This window comes from Nanorana parkeri, unplaced genomic scaffold (assembly GCF_000935625.1).
Source record: "Nanorana parkeri isolate BGI_ZX_2015 unplaced genomic scaffold, ASM93562v1 scaffold736, whole genome shotgun sequence".
In the NCBI taxonomy this organism is placed as follows: domain Eukaryota; kingdom Metazoa; phylum Chordata; class Amphibia; order Anura; family Dicroglossidae; genus Nanorana; species Nanorana parkeri.
This window is the reverse complement of record NW_017307004.1, coordinates 306396-320973: the sequence shown is the minus strand read 5'-3', so window position 1 is coordinate 320973 and position 14578 is coordinate 306396. Positions and strand designations below refer to the sequence as shown.

The following is a 14578-nucleotide window of genomic DNA, read 5'->3' as shown; positions in this document are numbered from 1 at the left end:
CTCCGGCAACTAATATGTCCTGCTGATCACAAAGCCACTTTATAGTCAAACTGTCCATTTTGTGAAACTTCATGAACATGTGAACCTAAGAGCAGATGGCAGCTTTGCACACTTAGGCAACAGAATTCTGGTGTAGAACATCCCAGGATATTTTGACTACTGTTGTCCATTGAGCAGTGACAATAAAGAGTGGAACATTTCCCTCATTCCAATATAAAAATATTGCCAGGTGAATCCACCATGTTTTAGTCTTGCTGGATGCTTGGAAGTCCTTTTGAGGGCCCCTTAGGTATGAATAACAATCCATGGGAGAGGAAGTAGCAGAAAGAAGCAGTATTGTTTTGATAAATCCTGATTGCTTTCACAAAGTCCGCGTAGTAAAGTGAAATATTTTTTGAATAAATAGGAAAATCGCAAAATGTGGACAGATCTTGTCATCGTTAATATGGAAGAAAGACACCACCACTAGAAAGAAAGGATGGGGGGAGGGGAAGGATAGATCAGCTTGTCATTTTTAAGCACCAAGAAGGGAAACCTGCAGACCAAAGCTGCCTGTCCAGATACTCTCTTTGCTGAGGTAATAGTGACCAGAAAAACTATTTTCTTATTCTTGGAAGTTACCTAACACAGCAGCTCAAATGGGTGACTCTGAAGGGCTAATAAAACCAGATTGAAAGACGGCATTTTAAGCTGATTATAGATGCGGCCTCATGAGGCCTTGAAGCCCAAAGCATATAGAAGGTGACGGCATTCTTCAAACTGTCTTCTCTCAGAACCTGGGATTCAATAGTCAAACCATCAAAGTTAATGACTGAGAAGCAGAATGCAGAAATTGATCCTGAGGCAGATGGTCTTGTTAGGCTCTCTATCTGGAGCCTAGCTCATTGTTCCTGTTAGCTAAATAGCTCTATAAATCCTCACCAGATGGCCCTGGGAGAATTAGGTCCAGTGTAGAAGAGCTAGGCGATTACCCACATCCCTAAGATGTACCCTTCATGCCCACAAACTCAAGGCGCTGTGAGGGAACAAGACAGAACTTATGATATGTTAAAAGCCACTGACAACTCGAATTTCTGTAGGTTGGTTTGCTATCTCTAAGAAGATATGATAGTTAAAATATGCAACAACAAATATCCTGGCTCTGGTACTGGAACACAAACTGTAGTTCCCCTATCATAAAGCACTGAAACTGGGAAAAGATGGGAACATGGAAACAGGCATATCTTATGTCCACAAAAGCTGGGAATTCTCCCTGTTCTGAGGATGCCACAACAGATTTAATTAATTCCATTTAGGATTTGCAGAGCTAGAGAGTGCATTCGGAACGTGAATAAGACTGTACCATCTAATTTGAGAACAGTAGAACAGGTTTGAAAAGAAAAATTAGAAAAACCCCTAAGGTGGTATAGAAACCGCTAATCTCTGAGAGATAAGATAAGGGGGTTGATTTACTAACCTTATAAACACGCCACGAACAAGTATACACCTCTGTAGTGTGTTCCCTCCCAGCATGATCTATTGGTGGAATCTAGACACCTTTGTATTGTGTACACACCCAGCAGGTGTGTTGTGCAAAGCCCTGCATGAATTGCAAGGTGATGTGTAAATTAGCTCTACGTTGTGTTGCTTGCGTTGATGAATGCAGGAATGTAAATGCATGAGCTAACCATTTTTGTCTAAACTGTGAAGCAGCATTATATATGCATCATGTGCATGATTTTTCCATATATGGCATTAGTGGAAATATGCTTTCAGAGACTTGCATGCCGCTATTAGAGCGGCGTGTAGCCTATGGCGCATGCTACATGACGCGCACGTACGTAAATACATAAAAACACGCCATAACGGCGTGAAAATGTGACATGTTGCTCGTGTTTGGTTGATAAATACATTTTGCTGTGTAAAAATGCACACGCACCTGGTGCGTGTGTGTGTTTAGGTTAGTAAATCACCCCCAAGGCCTCAAACAGCACAGATGCACGCTGTGGAAAAAGAATGATTTATAAAAAATCTGCAGTTTTATATAAACTGTAATTCTAGACAGATGGCAACACTGTATTCGGCAGAGAAAAATTATATTCTATGAGACAACCTCCTTTGCCTTTTCAATTGCTATTTTTGACTTGTTAGTCCATGAAGGCTTCTGACTGGGTTGAGACGTTTGCTTTGAGGGAGAGTGAAAGGATTTTGATATTTCCTACTGTAAACAAAAGGAAAAAACTTTTCTTGGAGGAAGACTTCTGTGACTGTTTTTTTTTTCTCTCCCTTTGGCATCCTTGATAGTGTCATTCAGGGTAGCCCCAAACGGGTAAACTTGAGAGACAGTGGCACCAGGGAATTCTTGGAAGCCATGAGTAGAAGAAAACCTTTTGCTTGAATCAAGGTTTCAGTGGTCTCCTTTTGGAAAGGGGATTTTTCGCTCTGGTTTGTCCATTACACTATGATAAAGGTGTCAGGAGAAAAAGATGGCACTCTTGGTGTTGGAGAGTAAGTATAAGGTACAGATGAGTGCAAGGTGATGGCTGCATGCAGTACTAACCCCTACAGGGCCACAGCAGCCTACCCCTGAAACAGCCTACTCATCCCCAAGCAGGTGGATGCAGATGCTGGCTATGCTATAGGGTATAGCCCACAGGTAGGAGGTACACCTTCTGCTTGCTTAGTTTCCACCTTTAAACCTCGTTCACACAACTAACAGCTGGCCTGTACAGATCCGTGCTGTGTGCACGGCCATATGGGGCTGCTCCCAGGAAGGACAGGTGCTGCGTGTGATTTGTACGCAGCAGCCTGTTCTTCTCTATGGGAGTGTACGGCCGTACGGCGCTGTACGCTCACCCGAACTGCACGTCCGTGTGGGTGTCCCTGCTCGGACGCAGCCAGGATCCATCCTGTCAGCATACGAGTCTGGACACCCGCACGGACATGCAGTTCGGGTGAGCGTATAGAGAACAGGCTGCTGCGTACAAATCACACGCAGCACCTGTCCTTCCCGGGAGCAGCCCGATACGGCTGTGTGCGCAGCACGGATCTGTACAGGCCGGCCGTTAGTCGTGTAAATGAGGGCTTAGAGGCAGGAACATATACCCAGTGGTCTGCTGCATTACCCATTGAAGGCTAAGAAAAAAACAAATACACCTTTAATCAGGTTCATGCATTTTAAATGACCACACAATAATGCTTAAAACATTGTTCTTGATACAGTGAGGAAAATGTAACATTTCTGTCAAGTATTTATTTCTGTCTCTGACCCCACTGGGGAGATTTACCTTCACTTCCTGCACCTGTATACAAGAAATGAGGGGAGCAGTTGTCACCAGGACAGGAAGTCACATACAGAAACAATATTAAAAAAATGTTTCTGTGTGCCTGTTAGCTTACCCCTTAAGGTGCCCATACACCCTGTGATTATCACATGATCGTGGTTTTGTCCGATAATCGGCCAGTTGATGGGAAGTGCACATCCGCAAATACTGTACAACTGGACGAATTTTGTCTTTCAGGCAGACTAGAAAACTTTCGTTGTGTTTGACATTTTCATGAGTTCAGACATTTTCTTTTTAAGTACAGTTTACTTTAAATTGAGGCTTATAGAGAAAGCTATGATGGCTTATTGAGTAAGGGGGAAAAAAAGCTATGTTTAGGTGCAGTAACCCTTTCCACCCACCTCACGTCGGCTATGAAGGTTGCATAAAAAGTGTATGATTGCTACTTAGCAGACATTTTTAAATGGTGGGGTGCTTTATTTATATAGCTTTTTTTCAAAAGGCAACAGTGTTCTTTCATCCAAAGCAACAAGCAAGGACAACTTACAGGGTTATTCACAAAAGGGTGAAGAGTTTGGAGAAGGCAGGAGAAGTGAACAATCTAGGCCAAAATAGCTGAACCAGAAAGTGAGCTGAATTGGAGAATTTTTCCAAATCAGCTATTTTGCCCTAGATTGTTCTTCTCCTGCCTTCTCCAAACTCTTCACCCTTTTGTGAATAACCCTGTTATTTTCAAACATTAGATGCTGTCAGACTTGTGGAAATGAATATCCTATTGGTTGCCATGGTTTGCTGAATTTTATTGCCCATTGTTTGCACTGCATTTTGTAATGCTTTCTTCTTAAAATGGTACTTATTAATGTGTAGGGACCCTGGCTGAAGTGTCCCTAGTCTAAATATAGTGGGCAGCTAGGTTGTAGTCAATTTGGGCTTGAATTGCTATTGTTTCTGTTTTTGTTTAGTTCCCCTCAGTTCAGACTATTGTTTACTTCTGCTTGATAGAGGAAATATTAGTGCCTTATGAATACTTCCTCTCTGGCAAATCACTAGGTGATTTATTGCCAGTGATGCATGCTGGGGGAGTATATAAATATTTTGGGTGATCTTGAAGAGGGAGTTCTGTTTTCACAGCTTTGCCTGGGAAAGAGCTTGTGGTGGAGGTCTTTTTTTTTTGCTTCCCAGGTCTGCTGCCTGTGTGCCTTTGCTGAAAAAAAAAGCCCTGAGCCTGGGCCTGAGGAAACGGGAGTTGGCCTTTGTCTTGGGGCCTGAAGGATCTTTGCTGTTCTGCTGAAGAGTATATCCAGGATGAGGGGAACAGGAGATTGTCTGCCTCTATAGAGCATCTTGGGAAGAAGCTTCACTGAACGATAGTTTCCTGGAGAGCTTGGTACAAGCTGCTGCCAGTGGATATTGCAGGAAGCGATTGCTGCTTATCCTAAGAGGTATATGTGCTACCTGGCTGTGCTCAAAAGTCTACAGATATAGATTTGCAGATCTCAGCTTAAAGGCCCATAGTCTGTATGGACTGTAACTAGAAGTCTGGAACAATTTTTGCTTATTTTGGGGTATCCTGTGCCCTAACCATTTCTTCCGTGAGTTTACAGTGCATTAATAAACTCTTTAAAACGTCTAAAGTGACTGGCAACCAAATTCCTTGCACCCCACTAAAAGTCAAGGATTCTGCATTGAGGTATGAAATGCTAGCCCACCGATCAACCTAGGGGCCTCCTAATCTGCCCAAGGGTAATGGGGTGTTACAAAAGTTACACAAATCATTATCTATTAGGTATGGGCTAATACTTCTACTAATAATTCCTACTTGGTACATTCCATGCTGCTCACCTGGCTTCTTGTTCTACTTGTTCTTCAAGCAGAGAAATCTTGGCTTCCAAAGCAGCAATGCTAGACTTGAATTTGGACTTGACAGAGCCTTCCATTTCCTGTAGTTTGCTCTTGAGTTCTTTGTTTTGTCTTTCCAGCTGCTGTCGTGCGGTCTCATTCTTCTGTGATGTGCTACGTTCAGCTGCTAATTCATTGGTGAGTTGTTCTGCCTGGAAACAGAGATGGGCACTCCTTACTGCACTGCTTTTTTGCAACCATTCACATACTGTACAGCTGTAAATCAGTATTATACCCACCTGCTGGACTGCTTTCCTCATCCTGTCACCCATTGCCTCCATGTTACCCTGTTCCTCTTCCAACTCCTCCTCCATCTGAGCAATTCTGGCTTCCAGACGGCGCTTGTCATCCTGCAGGGATGACCTGCATAAATTAAATAAATAAGTTTATAAGTGGTCATACATGTTTGCTTAAAAATACCACCCTGAGAGTGCATGGGATTTGTGCAGCTATAGCTGACATTAAGGAACTTCAAAGAATGCATATTTTTTTCTGTATATGTGGAGACTTTATAATAGTTTTGCCTATGCAGGATCACCATATATGAGAGGCGCTCCCAAATGGAGTTATAGAGAGCAATACAACCTTTTAGAGGTTAGGAGTCTTTGCCAAACTGTGATTTAGCTGTAGAGGTTCTTTGAAAGTTTTATCTATAGAGCATCAAAACAGCTCAGATTTTGTATCCTACTTACTTTCCAGATGCGCTTCCTGCAAGTTCCTCTGCAAGTTCCTCTTTCTCCAGCTCTGCTTGTTTTTTTGCCCTCTCTGCAGCAGCCAAATCCTAGTAGATCAAAATGTCATTGGTAAGTTTCTAGGGCTAGTTAGTTTTTTTCTGAAGCTCTAGTGGTCCCATTTCTTTAACAGCACAGTCAACCAGGGGCAGCCAAATATATCAGTTTTACCTCTTGTAGCTGGATAAGTTCAGCTTCTAAACTCTTGGCCTTCTTCTCGTTCTCTCTTGCAGTAGCAAATATTTCCTCCCTGGCTGCACGAGAATCATCAAGATCTCTTTGGAAGTCCTTCGTCTGAGCCTGAAATTATATTTTGTTTAAAAAGATATAAACATTTTTTGACTGGTACCTGATTTATAATGCCGAAATAGCAACTGCCCTCTTTATGTTAAAAGACAAGAAATAAAGTGTGAAAATTTGTTTGAAATTGGATATAAAACATGAAAAAAATCACCATCATATTTTTGCTTATATTGTTTTTACCTGCAGCTTTCTCAATTGTTTGATAGCTTCATCCCGACCTTTGTTGGCAAAGTCCACGTGCCCTTCTAGATCCTTAAGGTCAACCTCTAACTTCTTTTTGGCTGCAGCTGCCAAAGTTCTCTGTTTCCTCTCATCTTCCAGTTCTGTTTCCAACTCGTGTACCTTAAATACAAATAAGTGTTCGATTTAGAGACAGTGGCATTACTTATTTGTATCCTGACTTTTGCTTGTCTACAATATTTTTACTGCTAACCATATTTTAGTTACCTGTTTAACCAATTGCCTTCTTTTTTCCTCATTCTGCTCATCTCTGCCTTGTAAGTCTCTTTCAAACTGTGCTTTCAGAGCTTGCATGTTGACTTCCAGTCTAAGTTTGGCATCTTCTGCTGCCTGAAGCTCATCTTCCAGCTCCTCCAATTGTGTCTTCATCTCTTCAACTTGTTGCTCAAGGCCTCGTTTGGATTTCTCCAAATCATGAACCTGTGTGGAGAAAATATTCAGCAAGACATAGCTAAAATTTAAGTTTGAATGTAGAAAATATATGACTAGAGATTCCATCTTTTAAATTCCTAGATATTTAACATACAAAATATTACATTAATATTAACCTATGTTTAAATGAAGAATTGCTATATGTGGTCATCAATGATTAACAAATGTCACAATTTAAAAAGCATTACTTACATTCTTTCCAACATCATCCTTGGAGCTGACCAAGTCCTCCATTTCTGCCTTCAACAGTTTGTTCACTCTCTCAAGTTCTTCTTTGGTTTGTAAGGCTTCATCAAGAGCTTTGGCAAGTGATAGTGCTTTGGTTTCCTTCTCTCTAGCCTCAGCCTCAGCCCTGTCTCGCTCATCAGCATATTTTGAAGAAATATTTTTCTCCTCTGCTAGCAACTGAAAATTAATAGAGGAAGTTAGTCAACTTGGCCTTGGAAAAACACCTTAAACAACATTGTGAATGACAAGTAGTATGAAACACCTGGTCAAACTTCTTCTGTTTCTTCTCCAGACTGGACACAAGTTGACGCTGATTGTCCAAGTCAACTACTAAATCATCCAGCTCCTGCTGTAGGCGGTTCTTGGTCTTTTCCATTTTGTCATAAGCAGAAGCTTTCTCCTCAAACTGTTGTGTCATGGCCTCAATATCTCTCTGGAATTTCTTCTTGCCTTCTTCCATAGATTCTATTGTGGATGTAAATTCTTGCAATTTCCTCTTGGAATCTGAAAGCTGAAACGGGATAGCGATGAACATATCATAATCTACCCTGTTGCTTTAATCTGTTATGAATTTTTACTGAGCAATAATATCTGTCAGAAGTGCCTTGCTATTAACAATATAAACATTCTGTACATGTTCTGCTCGGCAGGAAATTATTTACTTTAACTGTTTGCAATATCTAATTTAACCACAAGATTGGGCTGGAGAGAAATCACTTCTTTTTACCGTGATCTTAGACTACCTTTCCTTTAAAAAAGTTGCCAGCAACCTCAATCACAAGAAGAAAGGAACAAGTGCATTCTGGGAATCAGACTCCATCTTGGAACTAAGAATAAGCGAATCTGATGCCATTCTGAGCATATGTCTGGGGTAAATGTCCAGATTCCCCTTATGGCAACCTCGCTGGTAGGGACGGACTTGCATTCTATTTGTGAGCTATCACTTCATTTTAATTTTTCATATATTGATTGTATGTTTTCATGTTCTTTTTCACCAGTTTCACCCCACCCTGTTTTGTTAATAAAGCGTCAAGATTTCATCCAGTCTGGCTTATTGCAGAATAGAAGGGTTTAGCTGCATGCACAGGCTACAGGGTAACGTGTAGCGGGTACAGAACAGTACAGCTGAATTAATGTGCATTCATAAATGTTTCAAGCTAACTCAGAATGCACAATACAGACAGTTAAAAACCCTGGATTTAAACTTGTTAAATTCTACTTACATTACCTATTTGATGGGCAGTCATACAGCTCATTTGCTACAGTAGTATAAATCACTAGTCAATTCATCACAAACCTAATTGTTCTTAATCCTGTAATCTGGTCTGAACTAGTAATCTGGCATCTTTGGGAGATGCCAGGGGTACTGCTGTAGTTAACATGTTGAGTGTTTGACAAGTATACTTGGGCTGCTTTATATGCTCATCCTGGCATTCTAATAACCCATCGCACTTATGTACCTAATAAAACATTTTGCTTCTATGACCACTGGACATCTTATATTTGCAGCTAGCAGCACATTTTACTTATGTGCTTATGTATGTTGTTACTCTCACTTATAAAAATACTATCCAATGTCTCTTTCCAGATTCCAGGTAAGTGTATAGGTATTACATTTGGAGCATACTGGCATATGTGTGGAGATCGAACACATGCAAAAAATATATTAAAATGCATCATTAATAACCTTGTATCTTACAGCTTTTCTTACCTTCAAAACACAATTATTTACATACAGTATATTATGTATTATAAGCATGATATTATAGTCTTTGAAAAGTGGAGGTTAAAATATATATGCTCTAAGGTTCTGTGTATATACTGATATATTTTTTGTGTAGTTACTCTGGGCAATGGTAGTACCTGAATATTTAGAGTTGAGATGTGACGTTCCAAGTTCTGTTTGGCCTCTGTTTCTTCATCTAGTTGTTCCTGAAGAGAGTTCTTCTCATCTTCTATTTGCCGAAGCTTGGTAGTAACATTTAGCTTCTGCCGGGTCTCTTCTTGCAGTAACTCCTACAATGTTTTGTCCATTAAACAATTCAATAACAGTCCCATAGAGTCCGAAATTCCATTTAAAGGCCTTTATGAATTCTGTTGCTATATATTAAATAAATATAAATACTTCAAATTAGGGATGTACCGATATATCGGCCGCCGAAACATATCAGCCGAAAATTGCACTTTTGGCTAAATGCCGCAAGGGCCATTTTTTTGCCGATACAGCGGTGCATCCCTGCTTTCTTTCCTCCCCGCTGGGCACTGCTCTGTGTCCCAGCAGGGAGGCGAGAAACTGTCACAGGCGGCCGAGCACTGCGAGCGGCCGGCGTCTCTCCTCTTCACATCGCTCAGCCTCCTGTCACAGTCCAGCAGAGTGGTGTGTGGGCGGAGACAGCCAAGCGCTGTCACAGGAGGCTGAGCTCTCCTACCTGCACCACTTGCTCAGCCTCCTGTGACAGCATGTCAGGATGGAGAGCGAGTGCAAACGCTCAGCAATCAGTGATTGCCGAGTGTTTGTACATAGTCGAGGACATAGTATGGTTACTATAGCCTCAATTATGAATGAATTGAAAGTGATCTACATCACCTCCTCTTCATTCATAGTTGTGGTTATAGAAAACACAATATGTTCTCATGTTATGAAAGAACAGGAACACTGAGAGGATTCCTGTTCATTTATAACAGGGGCTGCAGAAAAAGAGATTAAGGACTCTCTGTCCTCAATCTCTTCTATTTTAAAATGGAAATATCAGGGGTCTGTTTAGACCCCTAATATTTCCCTGAAGCCCCTAAAAGTAAAGTAAAAAATAAACATATTTAATAAAAAGTGAATAAATATAAAAAAATTAAAAAGTTTATAAAAAATCAATAAAATATTAAAAAAATAAAACATTCAAATAAAAAACATTTTCAGTTTCGGCCTGACAATTTTTTCTATTTCGGTTTCGTTTCGGTTTTCAAATTTCCATTTCAGTGCACCTCTACTTCAAATTGCATAACTTGCCTGTGAATCTTGGAGCTGAGATTGTAGACTGGCAACATCTTTGGAAAGCTTGATGGACTTTGTCTCTACTTCACTAAGTAGAACAGTGACACTTTCTAGTTCCACCTGCATGTGCAAGAAAACATATTTAGTACAAAACAACAAAATGATCTTTACTCCAGTTATATGCTACTGAAATTATGATCCACAGTACCTGTACTCGGTGTGATTTTTCTGTTAACTCATTTCTGGCCCGTTCTCCCTCAGTGTATTTAGACTGTAGCTCCTGCAACTGAACCTCAAGTTTCTTCTTCTTGTGCTCTACATCTTGTTTGGCCTGGTTCAGTGATCGAATCTCAATTGTAAGCTCAGAATTGTCTTTCTCCAAACCTTGCTTGCTCTTTTCCAAGGTGACTTTAACCTTTGAACAGAAAACACGTTGTAATCCAGGAAGTACTTATGCCAATTAATGTGATCACTTTTACATTTTAATAACATTAACACCCTCCTATTTAGTCCTTGTCAGCTCTTTCCTACCTTCAACTCCCTACTTCATCCACCTCCGCCTCCTCCAACCAACTCACCGACTGCCCAGACGAGACTGATGCAATTCGCCATGAAGTTTCCATTGTCCGGACATTTCCCACTCCAAACACATCTTGTCTACCATCAAATTCACTACTCTATTATTTGACCCAGTTACCACAGATGAAGTTGCTACTCTTTTGTCCAACACCCGCCTAACCACCTGCCCCCTGGACCCCATCCCCTCTCAACTACTCCGGTCACCCCCTAGCTCTATCCTACACTCTCTTACTCACATCTTCAATCTCTCCCTTTCTAATGGGGTTGTCCCTACCCCTCTAAAATGAGCATTGGTGACCCCCATATTAAAAAAAAACCCCTCTTTGTGGCCCACCAGTCTAAACAATTTGAGACCCATCTCCTTACTCCCATTTACCTCCAAACTTCTTGAACTCCTGATCTACACCGCCTGAGCCGCCACCTTACCGTTACCATCCTCCACGACCGGTTTCAATCTGGCTTTCGTCCACAACACTGCACAGAAACTACCCTTCTAAAACTTAATAAAGATCTACTAACTGCTAAAACCAATGGTCATTACTCCCTACTTATACTTTTGGACCTTTTTGCGGCCCTTGACACAGTTGACCATTCACTACTTCTCAATGAACTCCAATCCCTTGGCCTCCAAGGCTCTGCTCTCTTTAATGGTTCACCTCCTACCTATCTCAGCGCACCTTCAATGTCACCTACAACTCTACCTCCTCCTCTCCTCTTCCTATTTCCTTGGGGTCCCCCAAGAGTCTGTCCTTGGGCCCCTTCTATTCTCTAGCTAAACCTCTTCCCTGGGTAGTTGATATCGTCCCACGGCTTCCAATACCATCTTTATGCTGATGACACCCACATCTATCTCTACACTCCTCAGCTCACCCCTTTTGTCTCTTCATGTATCACTAATCTGCTCACTGACATAGCATGAATGTCATTACCACTACCTCAAACTGAATCTGTCCAAAACTGAGCTTAAAATATTTGCACCTCTCTTTGTTCTCTCCCCCAATTTCACTATCACAATCAACAGCACTACCATCAACCCCTCCTGTCAAGCCAGGGTGCTCGTGTAGTTCTTGATTCTGAGCTCTCCTTTCAGCCCCACATCCAGTCACTATCTAAATCTTGCCAACTCATCCGCCGTAACATTTATAAAATGTGACCCTTTTTGCCCCTTTTTAGTAAACGAAACCACAAAGCTTCTAATTCACTCCCTTGTAATCTCTTGCCTTGACTACTGTAACTCCCTTCTTGTTGGCATACCACTAAGCAGACTATCCTCCTTCAGTCTATCATGAATCAGACTCATCCAGCAGTGTCTGCCGCCCCTCTCTGCCATTCTCTCCACTGGCTCTCAGTTGCCCAACGAATAAAATTCAAAATAGTAACAACGTACAATGCCATCCACATCCCCAACCTCATCTCAAAATATCACCCAAACCGTCCTCTCCACTCCTCTCAAGACCTCCAGCTCTCTTGTGACCTCCTCCCATGCACACCTCCAGGACTTCTCCAGTCTCTCCCATCCTCTAAAACTCCCTACCCCAATCTGTCCGCTTATCTCCTACGCTGTCCACCTTTAGGCGATCCATGAAAACTCATCTCTTCAGAGAAGCCTATCACTTGCCCCTCCTACTAGATTGTAAGCTCTCACGAGCAGGGCCCACCTAACCCTATTGTACTGAAATTGCATTGTAACTGTACTGTCTCCCCCATTTTGTAAAGCCCTGCACAAACTGTTGGCACTATATACATCTTGTATAATAATAATATAAAAGACATCATACCCTTTTCACTTGTTCCAGTTGTTCTGTTAGCTCCTCCACAGCTTGAGTATGTTTTTGCCTCATTTCCTGAACCTGGGCCTCATGTGATCTTGTTTCCTCTTCCAATGCTCTCTTCAGAACAGTAACTTCCTGTTCTCTCTTTGCTCTGTAGTAGGTTTCGTAAATTATCCATAGTGCATACACACAATACTTTATAACCCATTAAAACAATCAGCAGTTCTCATCAGTCTAATGTTGGCAGATCAATGAAAGCTGATTTCTGGTTGGTTGCTAGAGGTTAATGAATTGAATACCACAGATACAGATACAAAATAATACCCATCAAAACAAATTGATGCAGTGCAAAAGGTAGGATGTAGACTGATCAATAGAAACTCAAATCTCCCCTTTTGTCTTGTGTACAGAAGTTATGACAGCTAAATGTGATTGTCTTATGGTTGTTACTGGTTCCTGCACATTGCCCTTTGTTTTATGAAATAATTATTTCATAACTTAATTTAATAAAAGGTTAATTTTTTAATAAGTTGTTATGTATATTGGCTTTGAAATAGTTTTTAAACATATTTAGTCCAAAACATAGCAAGGTATTGTAATTTATGGATTTGGTAACTTATTTGTTTTTTCTAGGATTTTGGCTCTACAATAATGTTCACCCTAAAAAAACTGTAAAATCACATATAAACACAACATTGTGTTTTGCCACCTCACCTGCCAACTGCTTGCTTGCTACTATTATTTTTACACTCCAAAAAGATGTGGAGTAGTCAGTAGGTCATACATAAAAATCTGGAGGTTTCTGCTTTTACTGTACATATAATTAAGCCTAATTTGACCTGACTACACTTGTTAGATCTGCTTTGCTCTCTTGGAATTTTGATTCACCTACCTGAGCTCTTGCTGTGTTGCTGTACTGTCAAGCGTGTCCTCCAGCTCTGTCTTCAAAGCTTCCAACTCTTCACCCAAATCCCTTTTTTGCTTCTCTGCCTTGTTTCTTGCTGCTCTTTCTGACTCCAAATCTTCCTGCAAGTCAGAGATATGAGCCTCCAACTCACGGATTTTCTTCAATGCATTGTTTTTGTGGGCAGTTTCCTCTTCCAGCCTTCATGATGTATAAAATGGAGACAACATTTTCACAATTGTTAAAGATTCTAAGTACTGTATAGTTGTACAAAAAGACTGTGATAAAAGTGCTGCCATTGATATCCAGGCATAATGTTTATCTCTGCATCATATAATTCACGTTTAGTCGGTCTAGTTTACACTCTAAACTAATTGTCCATACCCACTAAACTTTTTAAATAGTTAAACATGGAAAACATCAAATCTAAGAGATTTGCATATCATGAGATTTCTAAAAGGACAAAAAAAAATTTGTGTACCCATCGGTGAGACAGTCATAGTGCAAATGGATTTTCTATCCTACCCAAATAAAATCTGAGCCGACAATGATTGATGGGGTTCTGAAACAACTTAATATAGCTGATCATCATCATGTATATGGGTAGCAGGAGTGCATCTTATAAAAAATTTCCACCTTCACGATGTTCAATAACAGTTTGCCTGGATAATATAGGTGTATACTGTATATGGTATATTTTGTAATATCCCACTCTGCAAATATGCTTATTTTTTCTGTTTCTTTTCATCTTACCTGGCAAGAGCAGCCTGTAACTCCTCTTCTTTCTTGGCCAGCTGCTGTTTGAGTTCGGCAATCTGAGCCTGTAATTCTGCAATTTGTTCATGGAGATCACTAGCTTCACCTTCCAGCTTTCTCTTAGTTTTGTCTAATTCTTGCCTGCTTTTCTCTTCTTTCTTTAGACGAACTAAAATAGAAAATAGGGGTCACACATGCACAGACCAAAAGCTGTATTAAGCACCATACCTAGGGTGAAACATTTTAGAGCGAATGGGAAACTGATTTTTGTTTTATTATCTAATTATTGTTTAATTTTTTCTATGCATTTTTTAATTATTTGGTTTTTATATGACATATCTATTTACATACTGTATATCTATAAGATTCATAATCGTAAAGAGCAATGCAATAAGGTTGGGCCATGCAAATGGAAATTAAGTAACCAAATGTGAAAATTGTGTTAAATTGCAAATGCAGACTAATATATATCTATATATATA

General features: G+C 40.5%; 1 protein-coding gene across 3 annotated transcripts in view; it reads right to left on the bottom strand.

Annotated features, from left to right (window-relative positions):
- The window catches only part of MYH11 (myosin heavy chain 11), a 111725-nt gene that overhangs the window by 10941 nt on the left and 86206 nt on the right, over positions 1-14578 (bottom strand). For all 3 annotated transcript variants that reach the window (XM_018564214.1, XM_018564215.1, XM_018564216.1), the window contains 14 exons: positions 14094-14265; positions 13329-13541; positions 12443-12587; positions 10294-10500; positions 10101-10205; positions 8960-9112; positions 7359-7607; positions 7061-7273; positions 6644-6856; positions 6377-6538; positions 6065-6193; positions 5855-5943; positions 5402-5525; positions 5106-5314 (listed from right to left, as the gene is read on the bottom strand). In XM_018564214.1, coding sequence (XP_018419716.1) covers positions 5106-5314; positions 5402-5525; positions 5855-5943; positions 6065-6193; positions 6377-6538; positions 6644-6856; positions 7061-7273; positions 7359-7607; positions 8960-9112; positions 10101-10205; positions 10294-10500; positions 12443-12587; positions 13329-13541; positions 14094-14265 — 2383 coding nt within the window. The remainder of the gene's footprint in view (positions 1-5105; positions 5315-5401; positions 5526-5854; positions 5944-6064; positions 6194-6376; positions 6539-6643; positions 6857-7060; positions 7274-7358; positions 7608-8959; positions 9113-10100; positions 10206-10293; positions 10501-12442; positions 12588-13328; positions 13542-14093; positions 14266-14578) is intronic.